Source organism: Hylobates moloch, unplaced genomic scaffold (assembly GCF_009828535.3).
Source record: "Hylobates moloch isolate HMO894 unplaced genomic scaffold, HMol_V3 SCAFFOLD_13, whole genome shotgun sequence".
In the NCBI taxonomy this organism is placed as follows: Eukaryota; Metazoa; Chordata; class Mammalia; order Primates; family Hylobatidae; genus Hylobates; species Hylobates moloch.
In genome coordinates this window covers 43,288,170-43,308,881 of record NW_026652288.1, presented here as the reverse complement: position 1 = coordinate 43,308,881, position 20,712 = coordinate 43,288,170, and the positions used below count along the sequence as shown (strand labels likewise).

Sequence of the window (20,712 nt, the reverse complement as noted above, 5' to 3'; positions counted from 1 at the left end):
ACTTGGTGTTTTGTGATTTAGTAAGAACATTAATGTTATATTAGTAATAGCAAAATGGGCAAGGGTGACTCAGCATTCAATAAACAAGTCTTTCCTGCTGCCACAACCAGTCCAGGATAACCTCATCTAAAATTGCGACAGGCAAACAACTACAAAAACTTAAAATGAAAATGAAAAAAAACACACACACACAAAAACCTAGCTCATAAATCCAGACTAATACTCCTCCCTCTCCAGTTAACAAAGCATTTTTAAACATAAAAGATTTGTGCATACATATAAGGCTATCTTTGAATTATACCAGTGGACATAGAAATACTAGTTGAAGAAATGTCAATAATTGTGATTGTCAGAAAAAGAAGAATTGTCTCCTTCACCTGGTAGGCCTGATAAGTCCATAAGAGATGTTACTGAAAACCCAATGTCTGATGGCTATAAATAAGAAAAAACATTTCTGCTCTTGCAGCATATCCTGGGAAGAGCACCTTTACAATTGTGTCGTCCAACAGTCCCCACCTGGCCCACCTATGGTAAATAACTAGAATAGCCCCATGTCTGAGGCCAGGTGGAGACTGTTCTCAAGCACTGAAATCCATTTAGTAGAGTTCTATGGTTTCTTTCTAGGATGAAATTTTGTGGCTATTCTAAAAGAGACAGACCAACCTCCAGTGAATTTGTGCTTTCTCTTCAAAGCCCTATTTTAAGTATGAATAGAGATAGTAAAGGAAGTTTTGAGTTATTTACACATTAGTATTTCTTTAACAAGACTGACTACTGTGGAATAATAATGTTAATATTTGTTAATATTTGAGTTATGAGAAAACTGGCCCATTTTATTAGCCTATTAACAACTTGCTTGATTTATCTGTTTTACTTAACAAGCACATATAACCCTCATACTTGGCCAGAAACCGTTTTAAGTGTGTTACATATATAAACTAATTTAATCCATGTGAGAAATCTATGTGGCAGATATATTATTGTCATCATCTCCCAGATGTGGAAACTGAGGAGTATTGATGTAAAGTAACTTTCCCAAGACCACCAGCTAATACATGGCAGTTGGGATATGAACTCAAGTAATATGATTCCAGAGACTGGGTTCTTAATCATTATGCCATCCTTGAAGGCATGCTCAGCCAATCATACCAGATTTCTCACTGAGGTAGATGGATGGATAGATAGATACACACACACACACACACACACACTCACACATACATACACACACACACACACACACACACACCACAGATACACAGACAGATATACTGATAGATGATAGTAGCTCCTTGCACTGTATCCATTGTGAATGAGTAAAGCAAAGCCAATAGAATTCTTAGAGCCATTCTGGAGTCTTCACCAATTTAGAAGGATTTTTTTTATGCAAAAGTCCTCGTAAACCAACATAGAACATTACTCTCCTCTCAAGGAATAAGACTTCCTTGCTTACACATGAGGCAAACAGCTAGGCATGGAGCTTCAGAACGCCTTTATGACTACAATTCTTAGCTCTGATATGTGGTATGAGAAAAATGAGATTTTCCCTTTGGTGTAATAACATTTTTTTCCTCATAAATATGCATTCCTTTAGGCTTAGATAATTTAGGATGGCAATTTTTTAAATGACATGCTTGTCTTATATATCTTCTCAAAGACTGCCCTTCCCAAACTAATTTGGTATCTCACAGATACAATAAGAGATGTGTAGCCTGAAGAGGTAGGTCCAAAAATATATCTGAACCTCCACTGTACACATCTATTAAAATGGCCAAAGCCCAGAATACTAATACTAATGCTGGCAACGACCTGGAACAACAGGAACTCTCATTTATTGCTGATGGGAATGCCAAATGGTACAGCCCCTCTGGAAGGCAGTTTGGCAGTTTCTAAAAAATTAAACATACTCTTGCCATACATTCAGCAATCATGCTCCTTGGCATTTATGCAAAGGAATTGAAAACGTATGTCTTCACAATAATCTGTATATGGATGTTTATTCATAATTGTCAAAATGTGGAAGCAACCAAAATGTCATTTTAGTAAATGAATGGATAAACTGTGGTAGATCCAGGTGATAGAATATTATTCAAGCTAAAAATAGGTGTGGCTATCAAGCCATGAAAAGACACAGAGGAGATGTAAATACAAGCGGAAAAAGCCCAATCTGAAAAGGCTACATACAGCATCATTGCAACTATATAATATTGAAAAAGGCAAAACTATAGAGAAGTAAAAAGATCAATGGTTGCCAGGGGTTGGAAGGGAAAGAGAAATAAGTAGAGCACAGACAATTTTTAGGGCAGTGAAAATAGTCTGTATGATACTATAATAGTGGATACATGTCATTATACATTTGTCTAAACCCATAGAATGTACAAAACCAAAAGTGAACCCTAACGTAAACTGTTGACTTTGGATGATAATAATGGTCAATTTTTAACAATGAACTACTCTAGTGGGAGTGTTGATAACAGACAGATTGTGCATGTGTAGAGGTAGGGGTCATATGGGAAATTATTACGTACTGTCAGTTTTGCTTTTAACCTAAAACTGCTTGCTATGGTTTAAATGTGTCCCCTCTAAAATTCAGGTGTTGCCAATGTGATAGCATTAAGAGGTGGGGCCTTTAAGGAGCGATTAGGTCATGAGGGCTCCTCCAACGTAAATAGGATTAAGTACCTTATAAAGAGGCTTCACACCACATTTGGCTCCCTTGCCCTTCCACCTTCTGCCATGTGATGACACAGTGTTCCTACCCTCCAAAGGGACCATAGTAGAAGCAGACAGCAGCCCTCACCAGACAATAACCTGCCATCACCATGACCTTCGACTTCCCAGACTCTAGAACTGAGAGAAACAAATTTCTGTTCTTTATAAATTATCGTTTGTGGTGTTTTGTTACAGCAGCATAAACAGACTAAGATATTGCTCCAAAAGATGTCTTTTAAAAACTTTCATTATACAGAAGTCAAGAAAATATGTAATCTTGGCATTTTCATTCAGCATAAAGCCTGTGACTAGATAAATGTATATAGTCATACACGCGCACACACACACACATATATAGAGAGACTATATATGTGCACTATAAATATATAATTTTATATATATAATACATATATAATATATCATACACATATATAATGTATTATGTGTGTGTGTGCGTGTGTGAGACAGAGAGAGAGAGAGAGAGAGAAGAGAGAGAGAGGAGATTGATTCATGATAAGAAATTTGCTCATGCAATAGTGGAGCTTGGTGAGTCCAAAATGTGCTGGGATGAGGCCAGCAGCCTGAAGATTCAGGAAGGAGTTCTAGTTATCATCCAAAAGAAGTCTGCTGGAGAATTTCCTCTTGTTCAAGGGAGGCTGTCCCTTTGTTCTTCCCAGGCCTTGAATGATTGAGGCCCATCCACATTATTGAAGTATTCTGCTTCACTCAAAGTATGCCAACTTAAACATATATCTCATCCAGAAATAGGCTCACAGAAACATACAGAATAATGTTTGATCAAATATCTGGGCACTGTGGCCCAGCCAAGTTGACACATATAATTAACCATCATACTTGGCTTTCTGACTTCCTGAATACTTTATTCCAGGTGAATAAACAAAATCATTTGATGACTGAGCAATAGCTACAATAATTCTTGAACTTCTTTCTAGAGGAGTTTGAAAAAGACACTCTCTTGCTGTGACCATTTCTCCTGTAAAACCTATGAAGAGGTAGCTGGCACAGCAGCACTAATATCCCAGCTGCCTCTTAGCAAATTTTACCAGCAGTTCTCTGGAAGAGCCAAGCATATTATGTAAGCACCCATTATGAGATAGAATTGTTGCACATCTATAGGGACTAGACTGAGAGAACCACAGTGCATAAGAAATGGGAGGATGATATTAGGTTTATAAGGCCTTGTGGGGCCTTGACAAGTTGGGTAGACTTAACATTGCACAGTTACCTCAAATAGTTATGGTGGATGAAATGGAGAATCAAAAATTACCTGATACACCTTGACAATGTCTCCACCTGTCACTAATTTCAGTAACCTCAGAAAGGCTAAACCCTTAAGTGAGACATCAACAGTACTACTGAAAATAATTCTATTATGATCTGTAGACATATTAAATCAACTTATATAAACAATTTTTTTCATGTTATGAATATTTATCTTTACCTTCAGTATCACATAGTGATGTGAACAGTTTTACTGAATAGGATCTCCTTAGACCATTACGTAGGTACAACGTGAATTATTTTAAAGTTACCATTAACAGCTTTTATCATAATTTCCCTTATTCATAAGGGAATTCACTTAAAACCCATCTAAGAAATCTTCAAAGCTATAATCTGGACGCAGATGGTTCACAACTATATTATATGTGCAGGAGTGCTCTCAACAAGTTGATTTCATTTGTGAAATTTAATCTCAAACAATAGTTGGACTGTCTGGCTAGACATTTGACTTCAGTAATCTCACAAATCGATCATATGTTGTAATTGAAATTGGGGGTTGAGATTTCTAATCATGATACTTGTTTAGATTATCCTGACTGTCAGCCAATGTGTCTGAGAATATTCAATTTGATTTCTTTCAAGATAGAATAAATACATCTCAGTATATGAATCCTAGAAACAGGCTGACCAAATCAACTCTCCTCACAATTACTCAAACAGCCTTTTCAAATATAGAGTATTTTAAAGTTGCAAAGCAAAGATTGCATTCGATTTGCAAGCATTCTTTGAAAATAAATTTACGCTGCCTGATATTACCCAGTTTCTCTTTCTCTTTCTCTGTCTCTCTATCATCCTTCTCCCTGACCTCACCAGTTTTCTTTTAACAGGACCAAGAAGAGAACAGAAAATGCAATGTAAGTGTAAAATATGTTGGTCCCATCATTCTCAGCAAACACAGGAACAGAAAACCAAAACACCACATGTTCTTACTCATAAGTGGGAGTTGAACAATGAGAACACATGGACACAGGGGTGGGGGGAATATCACACACCGGGGCCTGTCAGAGTTAGGGGGCAAGGGGTGGGAAAGCATTAGGAGAAATACCTAATGTAGATGATGGGTTAATGGGTGCAGCAAACCACCGTGGCACGTGTATACCTATGTACAAACCTGCATGTTCTGCACATGTATCCCAGAACTTAAAGTCTAAAAAAAAAAGTCTAAAAACAAATAAAAAAAAATAGATACTGGAGACTCAGAAGGATGGCAAGGTGGGAGGGGAGTGAAGGATGAAAAGTGGCTTAATAGGTACAATGTACATTCCTCAGAAAATGATTACACTAAAAGCCCAGACTTCATCATTATTCAAAATACCCATGTAACAAAACTCACTTGTAGCCTTTAAATTTATACAAATAAGCAAATTTTTTAGATGTAAAAAAATGTTTGTCACCAGAAGAGAATAAGCAATAAAATATAAAGGTAAAATAGCCAATGGCAAGCAGAATCTCAACAAAAGAATCCTTTATTGACTTTAAGCTAATCCTACCATAAATCATAGGAAGCCAACATTGCTACTTAACAGGAAAAAAAATGCCACAATACTGACCCATGAGAGCAAAGCATATATTTAACAGTTAAATAACTCATGTTAAACAAGTTCAATGTTGAACATTACAATAAATGGAATTCTATGGCTTAGTATAAGCTATATGTATTATTTTTTGTTTTAATTTGGCAATTTGAGTTTTATATCTTAGGTCACATTTCAACTGAATGGCTGATTTTGCTATAACTAATATACACTACTTCAAAATTTTTTGGGAGGCTTCTGCCTCCCAAAGTGCTGGGATTACAGGCATGAGCCACTGTGCCCAGCCCATATTTATTCTTATTTTTAAAGTACTTTAAACAGTGCATTCTGTTTTAAATGGATGTATATTCTGCAGTGTCTACAATGTGTTAACAATGACATCATCCAACTAGCAGGCAAGTTTTAGGATTATAATAAAACAAGTAATTTTCATCTAATGGACAAGAACTCAGTATTTCTTGCAAATCCCACATTCAGAAAGAGACATAAAGCCACATAACCTGTCTGTAGGTTCCAGATCCTTGCACATAAAAATATGTGCAATGTTATAAGGTTCCAATATTCTTATCTGCTCATGGGAATCTTGAATTATTTTCAATTTAATTAGAGTTATTAGTGCAGCCCCAATTTTTTACATGCAAATTATCTCCTTTCCCCGTCTCTCCTTTCTCTCTGCTCTGTGTGTGTGTGTGTGTCTGTATGTGCCTCCATCTCTCTTGCATGTGTGTGTATATATATTTACACACATACACACACACACATATATATGTATATGAAGATAGTCTGGTTGAGAAAGCATTTTATTGGATTTTGTTCTATTATGATGGTACCATACAGATATAAAGGCAGGAAAAAAATTCAGTTCAATCTTGACATCATGGAACATAATATTTAGATTCTGTTAGATTGCGTTTAGTTGCTATATACTAAGGAGACAAATTATAGGTAAATTGCCCTTGAATGGCATGACAATCTGGCATCCTTGAGTGTTAGAAGAGTTATGGGCCATGCAATATTAAACTGCCAGTGTGCTTTCGTGGCACTTACACAAACCTCTGTCCTACCACTTCTTTACATGACAATGATTTACTGACTTTCAATTGACTGTGAGCTTGTGAACTCTTGGACAGCAAAGAGTCATAATTTTTAAAAAATCTGAATCCCCAAAATCTAGCACAATGTCTGGCACATACCCACATAGCATACATTCAATTTATCTTCACAGAGTGAATGAATGAATGAACAGACAAGCTTCCTTTAAACAGAGTTTGTTAATTCTGCTAAGGAGATTCATACTTACTCTTTTAGACAGTCTCACTCTGTCGCCCAGGTTGGAGTGCGATGGTGCAATCTCAGCTTACTGCAGCCTCTACCTCCAGGGTTCAAGAAATTCTCATGCCTCAGACTCCCAAGGCTGGGACTGCAAGCATGTGCCACCACACCTGGCTAATTTTTGTATTTTTAGTAGAGATTGGGTTTGACCATGTTGGCCTGGCTGGTCTCGAACATCTGGCCTCAAGAGATCCATCTGCTTCTGCCTCCCAAAGTGCTGGGATTACAGGCATGAGCCACTGTGCCCAGCCCATATTTATTCTTATTTTTAAAGTACTTTAAACAGTGCATTCTGTTTTAAATGGATGTATATTCTGCAGTGTCTACAATGTGTTAACAATGACATCATCCAACTAGCAGGCAAGTTTTAGGATTATAATAAAACAAGTAATTTTCATCTAATGGACAAGAACTCAGTATTTCTTGCAAATCCCACATTCAGAAAGAGACATAAAGCCACATAACCTGTCTGTAGGTTCCAGATCCTTGTATCAATTGAAAGCCCTGGATCACTGGAACTCTACTTCTGCATTCTCCCAGACTCTGGTCTTTCTTGGTTTTCTGTCTATATCTCTGTCCACACTTCTCGTTCTTTACAGGTACCTTCTTCCACAATAGTTATTAAAATGTCTTTGATGCTCTTCTTTTTCTATGCATTTCTTTTGAGAGAACATTCTTGATTAACTATTTCAATACCACCTAGGGAATAATAATTTCCAGATTTCTATCTTGACCTTTAGGCCTATATATCAAATTATCCTCCAGATAGCTCTACCTCATAGTCTCATTAGCCAGTACTATTGCAAAAATAAGTCAAGCCAGAAATATGTAAGAAGCATGTGAGTCTGGAATTTTTCCTTTCATTCACTTCTCATATTCAATTAATTACCAAGCCCTATCAATTCCCTGCCCTCTGCACCCACACTACCATCACCTCCCTACCTTACTTCAGGCCCATTACCTCATACCTCCCTCGATTCTGTTGACCTATTGCAGCCAAATAGACATTTTGAAGTATAAATCAGACCCTTCTCCCCACCTGCTTGATTAAGGTTCTTCAATGATTCACCACTGCATAGAGAACAAAATCCAAATCGTTTAACATGATATTTAAAAGCCCATCATGATACAAACTCAGCCTGCCATGATTCCCCTCACAGAGATTCCCCATTACATACCTCCCCTCACACACATTGTTACCCCATGAAATGGTTTCAATTCCATGAGTAAGGTATGATCTTCTATTCCGTCATGCCTTCATACAAGCTGTTTTTTGTTTTGATAGCTTGATCTAGACAACTCTGCGAATTTTTGTTCATCCCTAAAAGTCACAAATATATGCCATCCTAAAATGAGGAACTTACTGTTTCTTAAGGCAGCCCATTCAATGTCATCTAGAGTTGACATTGAGAAAGTTATTACTATAGGCTTAGTTGTATTCCTTGTAGTCACACAGAACAAATCTACATTTTTTCTTTCACATGCTATATCGTCAAATAATTTAAAGCATATTGCTCCTAGTGCTTCAATTCCCTGAGGTAAATCTCCACAAAATCCTTTACATTTGCCTCTTTTCTTCTACCCCATTAAAATTTGGTACCCAGGACTTTCTTGAGCACATCCAGATGAGGTTTGATCACTCTAAAGTAAACCTCGATGCCACCCTTTATACTAGGTGCACTTCACAAACAACTCTCCACTACTCACAGGTGAATTGACAAGTCCTGAACAGCACTGCAGGGAGCTAGAAATCCTGAGCTTGTGGGAAAATTATGTGTTATTTCTCAGCTGCATCTTCACCCCACTCTCCAGAGTAAGAAAATGAAATTGGATCTGAAGTCATTGATTAAGAGAGTTAAATCCCACATAAAACATGTGATGGACAGAGGAGGGAAAGAGCCATGGGGGAATGTACATAGGAAAGATTATCCATATTTTTTAATAGGCGGTTTGCCACTCACAATAGAGGAAAAAAGCACAGAAGCACCACTATGTATGGCTTCTTGAACATACCTTTCTATTCCCCAAGTCCAACGAGGTGCCATTTTTCTTTTATTAAGGCATTTTAGTAACCGAAACCAGGTAAAAGTGTTGCCTCTCCCAGGAATGCTTACCTTTAAACAAATATCAAGGTCTTAAACATTAGATATACAGCCCTGACAGAATTTTATCTATCAGCCCTCAGGTTAGAGACAGAAATATTGCTCTCACCACTTAGTTCATAGAATAGAAGCAGTCGCCTAAAGATGTACCTTGCAGTTGCAAATGAAATTCTATGGTGCTCAAACTGGTTCTATTACAATGTGTGAACATTCACAATTAAGTGTAAGATTATAAGCACAACATTCAGAGTAACAGCCACAGATTAACACCTGGCTCAAATATTGCAGAAGCTTCTACATCTAAGAGGAACTTAAAAGCACTCATATATCACCCATTTCTCATTTCAATTACAAAAATACAGGCCAAGTTTTGGAAATAGAGCCTGATGATATATTTTTTGCATCATTTTTCAATAACTCTTTAAACAAATACCAAGGTAGACACTCTTGGCCCTATTAAATTATATTTAATTAAGTAATCAGCTCTTAAATTTAAAATATCAGGTTTAAAATATTACTTTCTTTTGAGACAGAGTCTCATTCTGTTGTCTAGGCTAGAGTTCAGTGGCACAGTCATGGCATACTGGGCTCAACCTCCTGGGCTCAAGCAATTATCCTGCCTCAGCCTTCCAAGTAGCTGGGGGTACAGGTGAATGCCACCACATTTGCCTAAATTTTTTTTTTATAGACTGGGTCTCACTATGTTGCCCATGTTGGTCTTTAACTCCTGGCCTCAAGCAATCCTCCCACCTCAGCTTCCCAAAGTGCTGGAAGGACAGGCATGAGCCTCTGCACCTAGCCTAAAAATGTAACTTTTACTAATGCTACTTCATGGACAACTAGCTTTGTTTCCTATCTACCTTGAACTCAATATCTAATTAAAGAAAAAGATTACCTTAATATATTAATCCATTTCTGTCCAAATCTCTTTAAAACTCAACATTATTATAGTGACTACATGCTTCCTTAAGTGTTATGTTTCACATCTCCATATCATTTGAGTTTAAATATTATTTAATATAAATATCACTTATTCAATTTCTGAATTTCTCATTACTATAGAAAAAAAAGTCTACCTCCTCTTCTTCAGAAATATCGAATTTAAGGTGTTATACCATATTTAGTTTTTCATTAAGTTAAATGACCTAAATTTAGTGGTTATTAATGTAAAACATAAAACATGCTCTTCCCACAGTTCTCTCCATCTCACATAATGGCAAATCCCTCATTCTATTTGTTTAGGACAAAAGTTTAAGTCAGTTGTGATATTACTCATGTTGCCTTTCTAACCTTAATTCTACCACTAGCCCTAGTTCACTCCGCTCCAGCCACAGGCATCATTTCTACCCCTTGAATACGATTTGCCCAGCAAAGCTCTCATCTCAGGTACTTTTACTTCTTCCCTCTGCCTGGATAGCTTGTCCTCCATTTAGCCATGTAGCTCATCCCCTCACCTCCCAAGACTTCAATCAACTATGCAAACTCCCTTGCTCAGCAACACTCCCCACTTCCCCTCCCTGCTTAATTTTCTTCCCATGGCATCTATCAACATCCAATATACTATATATTTACTTACTTATTTTGTTTATTTTTTTCTATCCTCCCATGTGGTAGGCAGAATTCCAAAGATATACTCCCGAGATTTTCATCCCTTGATTATTCAAACAAACACTAATCTAAGCACTGCTATAAAGAGATTCTGCAGATGTAATTATGGTTGCTAATCAGCTGATGTTAAGAGAGGGAAATTACCCTGGACTATCTAGGTGGATGCAATGCAATCATCTGAGCCCCGAAAAGGCAGAGAAAGCCAAAAGAGCCCACCACAGAAATGCAGTGGAAGAGGAAGAAAGGGAACAGATGGTGGAAGGGGAAGTCAAAGAGCTTCAGAGCATGCGACCGACTCAATATGCCATTGCTGGTTTGAGGTGAAGGAGGAAATATGATTAGAATGGCAGGCATCCTGAAGAAGGCCAGAGAGCCTCCTGATGATGGCTACCTTGGTAATATGGTTTAGTTGTGTCCCCACCCAAAATCTCACCTTGAATTGTAATCCCCATAATCCCCACATGTCAAGGGTGGGGCCAGGTAGAGGTAACTGGATCATGAGGGTAGTTTCCCCCATGCTGTTCTCATGATAGTGAGTGAGTCTCATCGGATCTGATGGTTTTATAAGCATCTGGCATTTCCCTTGCTTGCACTCACTCTGTCCTGCCGCCCTGTGAAGAAGGTACCTGCTTTTCCTTTGCCTTGTGCCATGATTGTAAGTTTCCTGAGGCCTCCCCAGCAATGTGGAACTGTGAGTCAATTAAACCTCCTTCCTTTATAAATTACACAGTCTCGGGTATTTCTTCATAGCAGTGTGAGAATGAACTAATACACAAGGAAACAGTCACCTCAGTCCTACATTTGCAAAGAAACAAATTCTAACAATAACCTGAATGAGCTTGGAAGTGGATTCTCCCCAAAGTCTCTGGAAAGAAACAAAGCCCTGTTGTGAAAAGGTGAAACGTATCCATTAATTTCAGTCTTGTGAAACCCAGAACAGAGATCCACCTGAGCTACACTGTGCCTGGACATCTGACCTAAAGATAATTACTGGATATTGTATTAAGTCACTACATTTGTGGTAATTTCCTATGGCAGCAATAAAAAAATGAATATACCCTATTAGAATACAGGCCTGATGAAGGCAGGGAGTCTCATCCAGTTTGTTTTGTTTTGTTTTGTTTTCAGTGCTCTGACCAGAATTTAGAATATAATCTGACAATAGGAGGCAATAAAGACTTTTTGAATATAGCATACATATTCTTTCCCACAAACTCTGTATTTCACAAAGTCTTTTGAAATTTTTAGCCCAAAAATGTTGCATAAAAATATTTAAAATTAAAATGTGAAAGGTAAGTTGTTTTGAAAGCTCTTCATTCAGTAGTTTGTTTCTCTTCAAGTTAGCAGCGGCTATCAGTTCTATGAATCGGACACAGGAAACAGTCAAATACCACTTCCTAAAGCAGTGTTTTTCAATCTACAGGTTGCAACACATAAGCAGGTGATAAAAGCAATTTATGAGGCTGAGATCATAGGAAGGAAGGAAAGGAGGAAGTGAGGGAGGGAGAGAGGGAGGGAAGATAATAAAATCAAAACATTATAATGCAACTTGAATTTTAATGTAGCATATATGAGTGTGCATGTGCATGCTGTGTTTGTGGTAGATCACTATGTAAGATGTATTTCTTACTGTGAGTTCCATTAAAATAATCAGAAAAACCCTAAAGGTCATTACAGTCTGTGCTGTGGACCAGAATGTAATTTAGGGCCTGACTGGAAGTGAGATGAAGACAAATGAATGGGGATGTGTCTATTAAGAAAGAGCTGATCAAGAAAGAACCACACTATTCTAAAACTGTACTTAAATTTGCAAGGCTAGAGAGAGCCTGATGATTGAAGAATTTACACAAATTGCACCACCTTAAGGTAAGGAAATGAACTTTTTTCCTCTTGCTGTGTACATCATTTTCCATGGGTCTGAATTAGGATCCCTGGACACTGTTTAGATCCACCAGCAGAGCAGAGTCACTGAGCTTTGGTATGAAATCCAAATGGAAGAGTACAACCTGAGGCTTTAATCAGCAAAGCATCACAAGATGCTATTTCTTTTCTCCCTGACAGTGAAAGGATTAAAAACCTAATACTTATCTATCTTCTGAGATTTTCAGTTATTACTGTCATTTAAATGTAGCTGGAAAGGAAGTTAGAAATCTTCTTGTCACATGGAACCCAAGAATAAACCTTGGTTAGAGAAACTTAAAATTGAATCTAGCACAACATCCTCATTCTTATGCTATTCTATTATTGTTACAATATTACTCTTCACTTATATTTACCACTGATTCCAATGTTTGTTGTCAATAGACTGCACATGGGTAAAGGAAAGAATAATGTGGTTGAGTGTGGTGGCTCACACCTGTAATCTCAGCACTTTGGGAGTCCGAGGTGGGTGGATCACTTGAGGCCAGGAGTCAGAGACCAGCCTGGCCAGCACAGCAAAACCCCGTCACTACTAAAAATACAAATAATAATAATAATAATAACTGAGTGTGGTGGGGCATGCCAGTAATCCTAGCTACTTGGGAGGCTAAGGCATGAGAATTGCTTGAACCCAAGAGGCGGAGGTTGCCGTGAGCTAAGAATGTGCCACTGCACTCCAACCTGAGCAACAGAGTAAGACTCTGTCTCAAAAAAAGGAGAAAAAAAGAAAAGAATGACGTAACTGTACACTACTCATTCCTCCATTCAATGGCATACTCCTTGTGGGCTGGGATCAAGCCATGCATCTCTACATTCTCTTTAATATCTACTACAGTTGGGTAAATTGAGTAAGGTAATACCTGCAACGTACTCAGCAGAGTGCCCAGAACACAGTAAGAGCTAAGTAAATGCTTCTATGTTTGCTTTTGTTGTTTTGATTCTAATATGAGTACTATTAGTATAAAATGTGCTGCATAGGAAATTCTTAATATATTTTGATTTTCATTGCATTATACAATAAAATAATATAATGCATACCTTTAAAATCAATTTATATTTGAAGGAACATTTAAAAATTACGGAGATCTTATCTGCTTAAGCCACTTTAAATAAGTGCATAAAGTGAAAGATTTCAATTAGTTAAAAATTAGCCAGAAAATTTCTTCTTAAGTATATGAAAAGTCAATAGACCTGGGATATATGATTCATAAAGGTAATCTTTCTGAAAACAATGTGAAGTCTTATATAATATGAAGTTAGGTAAGAGACCAAGTCTCTCTAACCTGATCCTTAGGTAAGAATCAACATTAAAAACTGCAGTGACCGCTGTATTTTGTAGCTTGGTGTCCACACCATTAGGCAAGGACTATAAATCCTAAAAACAGAATAGTATTTCCTTTAGATCTTCCACAAAGAAAGAATATCAAAACACCCACACACACACACACAAAAGAATCACAGTCTGTTTTTGTCTGATGATTTCAACCATGTTAAAGATTTTCTTTTCTTCTATTTTACAAGCTCTACAGCACCTTTCCCCTTGTTACTTTTGTGTGGTATAATTAGCATATAATTATGCACTCTTTCACACTGGAAAGACGATTCTCTTATTAATGACCCTTTGAAAAGTTATTTATTATTTATCTTTGAAAGTGAGTCTGAAATCAAAAGGCTTGTATGACTTTTCCTTTCCTTCTGTTTAACTTAGGAGATCTTAAAACTAATAAAGGAGACGGTTATAGATGTCACAGAAAGTCATAAATTTTCCACCTTTAGTCTGAGAAATGGGGTTTGGGAAACAACTGTTGCATCTTCCACTGTTTCCAAATTAAATGCTTGGGTGTCTGAAGAACAGGAATGCAACAAAACACTCATGTTCCAAAAAGGACTCCCTATTCTTTACCTTTTCCCCCTGTTAGCACCAATAGGAAATGGGTCAGAACCAAAAAGCTTCCAGAATCCGATACAAAAACAGAAGAAGAGTATAATTCACGTTTGTAGTAAGTACAATGTAGGCTCAAAATTAGTCTTAAGTGGAAAAATCACTCAGACCCTGATTTGTAGTCAATTCGGGAAGGTGCCACTCATCTTTGCTGAGGCCATGCAAGCCTTATTACTACTTCTGGCTGACTGCTATTTATTTAACAGGCTTACCCAAGCACTCCAGATTGGCTATGGGCCATTATAAGGGAGAGTGTATTGCAAATTTTAATTATTTCTCGAGCCATTTCGCTTGCAGTGATAATCCCATAAGACCGACATATCTTGCATAAGCAAAGCAAATAGCTTTTTTCTAAGACAGCTCTTGAGTTATTTGTAACCTATTCCTACATAACTTCTGGCCTTTCCAATTGTGGCTGGGACCTGCCAAATCAGGAGTTCAATGGCTTTTTGGTTCATGGTGATCACAACCACATTATTGAAAACAGACATATGGACAGTAATACCAATAATTAAAATAATGACTCAAATTTGTTTTCAAAAACAGCGCTATTTATGCACGATGGAAATACTTCCACTATCTATCTCTATTCAACATTTCCTCTATCCAACACTTCCACTGTGGGCAAAGTAATACATGCCTAGAGCTATTTTAAGAATTTTTCTTATCTCCTCCACTTTTTGCACTATTTCAGTGGAGATGGCCGAGCAATAATAGCCTGATGACCTTGAAAACTTTTTGCTTCATTTGTAGCATCAGGGAAATTTGCCCGAATTGTTTTGTGGGCCAAACTTAATTGCACATTTTTGCCTTTCTATTTGGAATGCCATGGGGTTCCTTTGGTTGAAAATGTCTAAGTAGCTCAATTTTCACAAGGAACATTTTTCTTGTGAAGGAAAGAAAGGATAAGAATTTACTTTGGTTGTACTCAAGAAGCTGCTTCTTTCAAGTCTTTCTCTCTCTTATATATGATGATTTTTCTTTTCAAAATGGGAGTCACAGACTCTTAGAAATAGGAGTATCTTAAAAGAAACTAAATCTAAACACCTACTGTTGCATGAATACCCTCTATAATGTCTTAAATAAGGTCCTCCATTACCAGCTATTCTTTGGGGCAAAAGAGATGAAAGAAAAATACAAAGTGCTATCCTCTATATAGAGGATAATGTCTTATAACTAAAATAAATTATAGGATGTAGATGTGATTTTCCCTACTCGTGAGTTCTCGGTCTCTCATCCACCTTGTTTCATTACATTTGGAAGAATTTGTGAAGCAGACAACTCCATTTTAAATTTGGGTCATTGAGAATATGGTCAACAGGCCAAAAGGGAGTAAAACAGCACTTCCAAAAATTTTTTTTTTTTCCATGAGAATTTAGACTGCATGGTCTTGACCTTTTCATTTCAATGATCCAGAAAGTTAGAGATATTTTTAAAGGCCGACCTCATAAGAAAAGAACTATAGGATACTTTTATCATTATTGCTCAAGAATAAGTTAAATTATTAGTACAAAGTACAGGTTAAAAGACTGGGTTTTGGAATGGAACTATGTGTTTTGAAACCTGGCTTCCTAATTATTTACCTATATGTCCTTGGGAAGTTACCTAACCTCTGGAAGTTTTGGTTTACTCATCTGTAAAAGGAGATAATAACACTATCTTCCCACTGGGCTATTAGGAAGATTAAGTGAGCTAATTCATGTAAAGCATTTTGTTCAGTGTATGGCATATGTTTTAAGCATACAATAAATAATAGCTTCCCCTTGTTCACTGAAGTAATAAAAACAAAGAATTTGGTAGTCAAGAGCTCACAATTTTAAAAATTTGCTTCAGAATCTCAAAACGTTAACCAATTTCCTTAAGTCCTGTTTTTGGACTGAGAATTAATAGTGCTAGGGAAAATATTTTCATGGTATAAATACCTTATAAGGAAAATTTACATTGCCAGAATGTTTTTAACAAATTAATACGTATTATATTATGTGCTAGCTCACTGAATAATATAATTATCCTAATTGATCATGCATCCAATAGGTTTTGAAAAGGTGTGACACTTAGCTAACAGGTTAGAGTCAAGAATAATCTCATGAAATATGTTTTTATTCATGCCATTTGAAACTTAGTCACTTCTGTGTGCTGATCAGTCGATGTATTAAATATATTACTTGGCAGACTAAATTACATATCTAGATGAGATTATAAAATAAGCCTCTCTTATATGTCCAGACAAGGTTTAAAAGTCTGCTATATCAAACAGCATTGTAAATTAGCCAGTCTCTACTTTTATGTTACTTTTTATAAAACATCAATTTATACCATTATTCTGATCTATTCTTAAATATTCAACTCTAATTTATAGTATGCTTTTCCTAAAAGCAAAACAAAACAAAACCTTCCTTTGCTAATTCTATAAAGAAGAGAATTCAAATTCTGCCAGTCTGGAATACCCATGTGGCGAATTAGGAAATCAAGGAATAAAGGCATTTTTCAGTTCTCTATCATCACCCAGAGGTCAGTAATTACGAAGCTGAAATACATCAGTGTCTTAAGAATATTCTTTTTGTATTGATCCTGAGAATCTGAAACTCTTCCTAGTAGCCCATTACAATAATGGTAAACCTTAACCACTAGAAAACTATTTAATGATTCAGAAATCAGGGACATCAAAATAATTACTTCCATAAAAAGAATCTCAGTTTAAAAACTGTATTAAAAGTAATATATAAAATAATGTTTTCAGAATTTATTTAGATTACTATACATTAGAAAAATAAAGAATTGGGGTCACCCTCCCAGAATTTAACATGCCTCCTCAGTGGGGAAATGAGGTTCACACTGCCCTCAGCATTTTATGAAGGAACAAACAGTGTTTATTGATCAGATAATATGACAGATGATGGTAATCTATGGAAGATGTTGTTCTGAGTGAAATAAAAATGTTCTATGAAAAAAGTGAACTAAGAAAAAAATGGGGAAAACATATCTTGCAAAACTATACTCTTCCATTCCACAATTGCCACTTAAATTGGTTACTGCGCATGCTCCGTTCTCTATTAATTCAGAGACATTCTGTTTTCCCAAGCTGGCTGTCCACTTACCCTAGTTGTTTTGACTTTATTCCCAGAGGAACAGCTCCATCCTTTCCGATCCGGAAGAACTTTACATTCTTCTCCCTCTAGACATGGCTGCATATGGCACCACCATTTCTGTTCCACTATTGAAGCTATAAGAGAGAAAAAAAATTGACTCAACATTTTCTCCTTGGGACTTATTTCTCTTGTTCACCTTTAAAGAGGAACAAAAGCCACTAATTTTTCCTACCAGTGGGAATACAGGTATTGGAGGTATGCCTTTCTTTTTGTTCAAAAAGACAAAACCTTTCAAGATTTTCTAACTAAAATAATTTTCTTTAAAAAAATTTTTATTTTATTGTAATGAGAACACTTAACATGAGATCTATCCACTCAATAAAATTTTAAGTGTAGAATGCAGTATAGTTAACTATAGGCACAATATTACAGGATTTTCATGTGAAAATAGACTTCATGAAAGCTAACATATTGAAAATAAACTATGCAAATGTGTATATGCACCAATTTATATAAACATATAAGAAAATGGACCTATGACCAGTTTACAGTCAACACTTTATAATCAATATAATATTCCCATGAATAAGATGATTATCAGGAGGGTCAGAGTTATCATAATTTTTTTTAACTGTGTGCTATAACCTCATCACAAACAATATATTATAGTAATATGAGCACTTAACAAATTACTGTTTATGGTAACATCAATTAAATAAATGCATATAAAGATTTATGTCCTACTATAATTAGGTGAACCCTCAAGGAAAAAAATTAATATGTTATTGCATCATCATAAAAGTTGATATTTTATGTGAATGCTATCCACAACTAAATATTCACGCATATACATGGTGCTTTTTTAATCCTTAAGAATATCCATGGGTTTAAGAACCCATAATATTACATCATCCATTTTCATCTTTCCTTTTCCAATTAATTTACACATACTCCACCTCCCACTATCCACCAAGAAATCAACATTTCATGGTATCAAAATAAGAGGCACATTAATTTAATGGAACCTCATTATAATGCCTTTTGTAACAGAACTGCATAATATTTTAGACCTCTTTCCAGAGGATTTTAGATTTCAAAGTGCCACCCAAATATTGTAGTTTCAACTTATTATGCTATTTGTAGTATGTTCACCCAGGATTGACCCCCCATTGAGAGCATTATAGTGGGGTTCCAGTTCTAAGCCATCCTTGGCTGTGCTGTCACAATAAGGAATGGAAGAAGTCACACCATCCACACATGATGGAGCAGCTCGCGTGGTGCCTGCCACCTGCCCGGGGAAGCATGAGCACTTGACTGTCTGTGACCGTTCTTCTATCTTGTTCTTATTACAGCATCTGTGGAGTGCCACCACCTCACAAGTTCCCGTTTTAACATGGTGAGCTGCACAAACAAAAACAAAAGATAAGACAACGTTGAGAAAGCTTTGGACACTTCCCCCCACCCTCCTTTTTAATTAGCAGTACATTAAATATAGCTCTATAAGGGGTCCACCATGCATGAAACGAGAAATACAATGATGCTAACTCCATAATGCAGATTTGATTTCTTTTCTAAATGCAGTAGGAACATTTCTGTCAGTGAATGCTTGGTAAAGCAGGAACAATTAGTGACTAGATTAGAATAAGCTGTTAAAAGTCTGATACAGAAGCAGTATGTGCCGTCATCAAAAACATATTCATGTGCATATGATTTTTTAATGCCTTTTTGTTCAATGTGTTAATCAAAGTAAAATAATCCTCTGGCCTAGGTACCCTGCAATGGGACTGAGGCTAGCCCCATTCTCAAAGCGGGTGGTTGCTGATAAAGCTTGTGTTCTTCTAGGGGAGAGTAAGAGGACTAGGCAGAAAGTGGAGGCAGATGGTGGGCACCCACATCCTCGGTATTCTTCTCAATTTCCCTGAAAATGAATAAATCCAGTGATTCTTGAAATTGCCACCAGAACCCAGAGTCATTCCTTTCCATTTTGCCTGAGAGGGCAACTGCCACCAAATGGTACCATGAACTTGGATAATTCATATCTGGCAGCCAATTGCCTATAAACCCAGTCCAATAAGCTGTCAGGCTTCCATACTCATTTTGTCAACCTTGAATAAGGCCACAAAGTGTGTTGGGTTAATGAAAATTTTGGACCTTACTCATTATATTATGATAAGATTCTAGTTTGTCTTCTTTATTTTTTTCAGCATTTCTTCTCCAAATAGTAATCGTGGTATATTGCCTTGATCTTGGTATATTATCTATTACGCATGGGTAGCTGAGTTTTTTTCATGTCTAAAAGAGGGATATTAATAGCACAATCTTCATAGGATTAACTGAGGATTAAATGAGTCATGTATAAAGTGTTTAGGACACTGCCTCCCCATAGCAGGCACTTCTGTAAGTGTTAGCTATTTCTATTGTTGTTAACATTTGATCTTGGTAAAAATCATGTTAGTGGCATGAAAAAAATAAAAGCATCATTGAAGTAAGTTTAGTAGAGAAGGAAAGGTAAGGTTGTTATAGTTATAAAAAGTCTTTCAAGGAGTTTTTCTGGGAAGGGAGAAAGGAAATGCAGCAAGAGCTGGAATGAATCATGGGGTCAAGGGAATTTTTTTAAATGGATGCTTTAAAAGCATGTTTGTTTGCTGGAGTGATCTAGTAGAGAGGGAAAATGACAACACAGGAGAGAAAATAGATCATTAACAAAGAATGTTCTTAAGAAAGAAAAGTAAATTGTGACCCAGGGCCCCTGGAGGGTTGGCATTAGATTTGTGTGAGGACACAATCCATTTTAACAAGAGGAAGGTGGGATATGTAGAGAGTCAGGTAGATGTGAGTGGGTTCAGTGGTGAGAAGATAAGGTAGTTTCTTACCTGATTTCATCTATTTTTCCTATGAAATATGGCAGCTCTTGGAGAAGAAAAAAAGAGGGTCTGAAACAGATACCTAAGAAAAAGTGAATTTACCAGGAAAGAGTGGTAGGAATACCTGGCAGGGAGTTAGCTGATGCACACTGTCAATTGCAGAGAACACAGCAGAATGGGAGATGGAGGGAGATTGCAGAGCAGAGTGGAGATAAACATCTCTAAGATTATAGATTTCTGGGGATGCTTGGACTTCTGAGAGTGATTTAGGGAACCAGGGATGTGAGTCATGATGGGATTACTCCT

At 36.7% G+C, this 20,712-nt stretch overlaps 1 protein-coding gene across 1 annotated transcript in view; it reads right to left on the bottom strand.

Moving 5' to 3' along the window:
* Positions 1-20,712, bottom strand: part of TAFA2 (TAFA chemokine like family member 2) — a 578,950-nt gene that overhangs the window by 28,562 nt on the left and 529,676 nt on the right. The window contains exons 4-5 of the mRNA XM_032173196.2: positions 18,791-18,943; positions 17,552-17,676 (exon numbers count right to left, since the gene is read on the bottom strand). Of these exons, the coding sequence (XP_032029087.2) occupies positions 17,552-17,676; positions 18,791-18,943 (278 nt within the window). The remainder of the gene's footprint in view (positions 1-17,551; positions 17,677-18,790; positions 18,944-20,712) is intronic.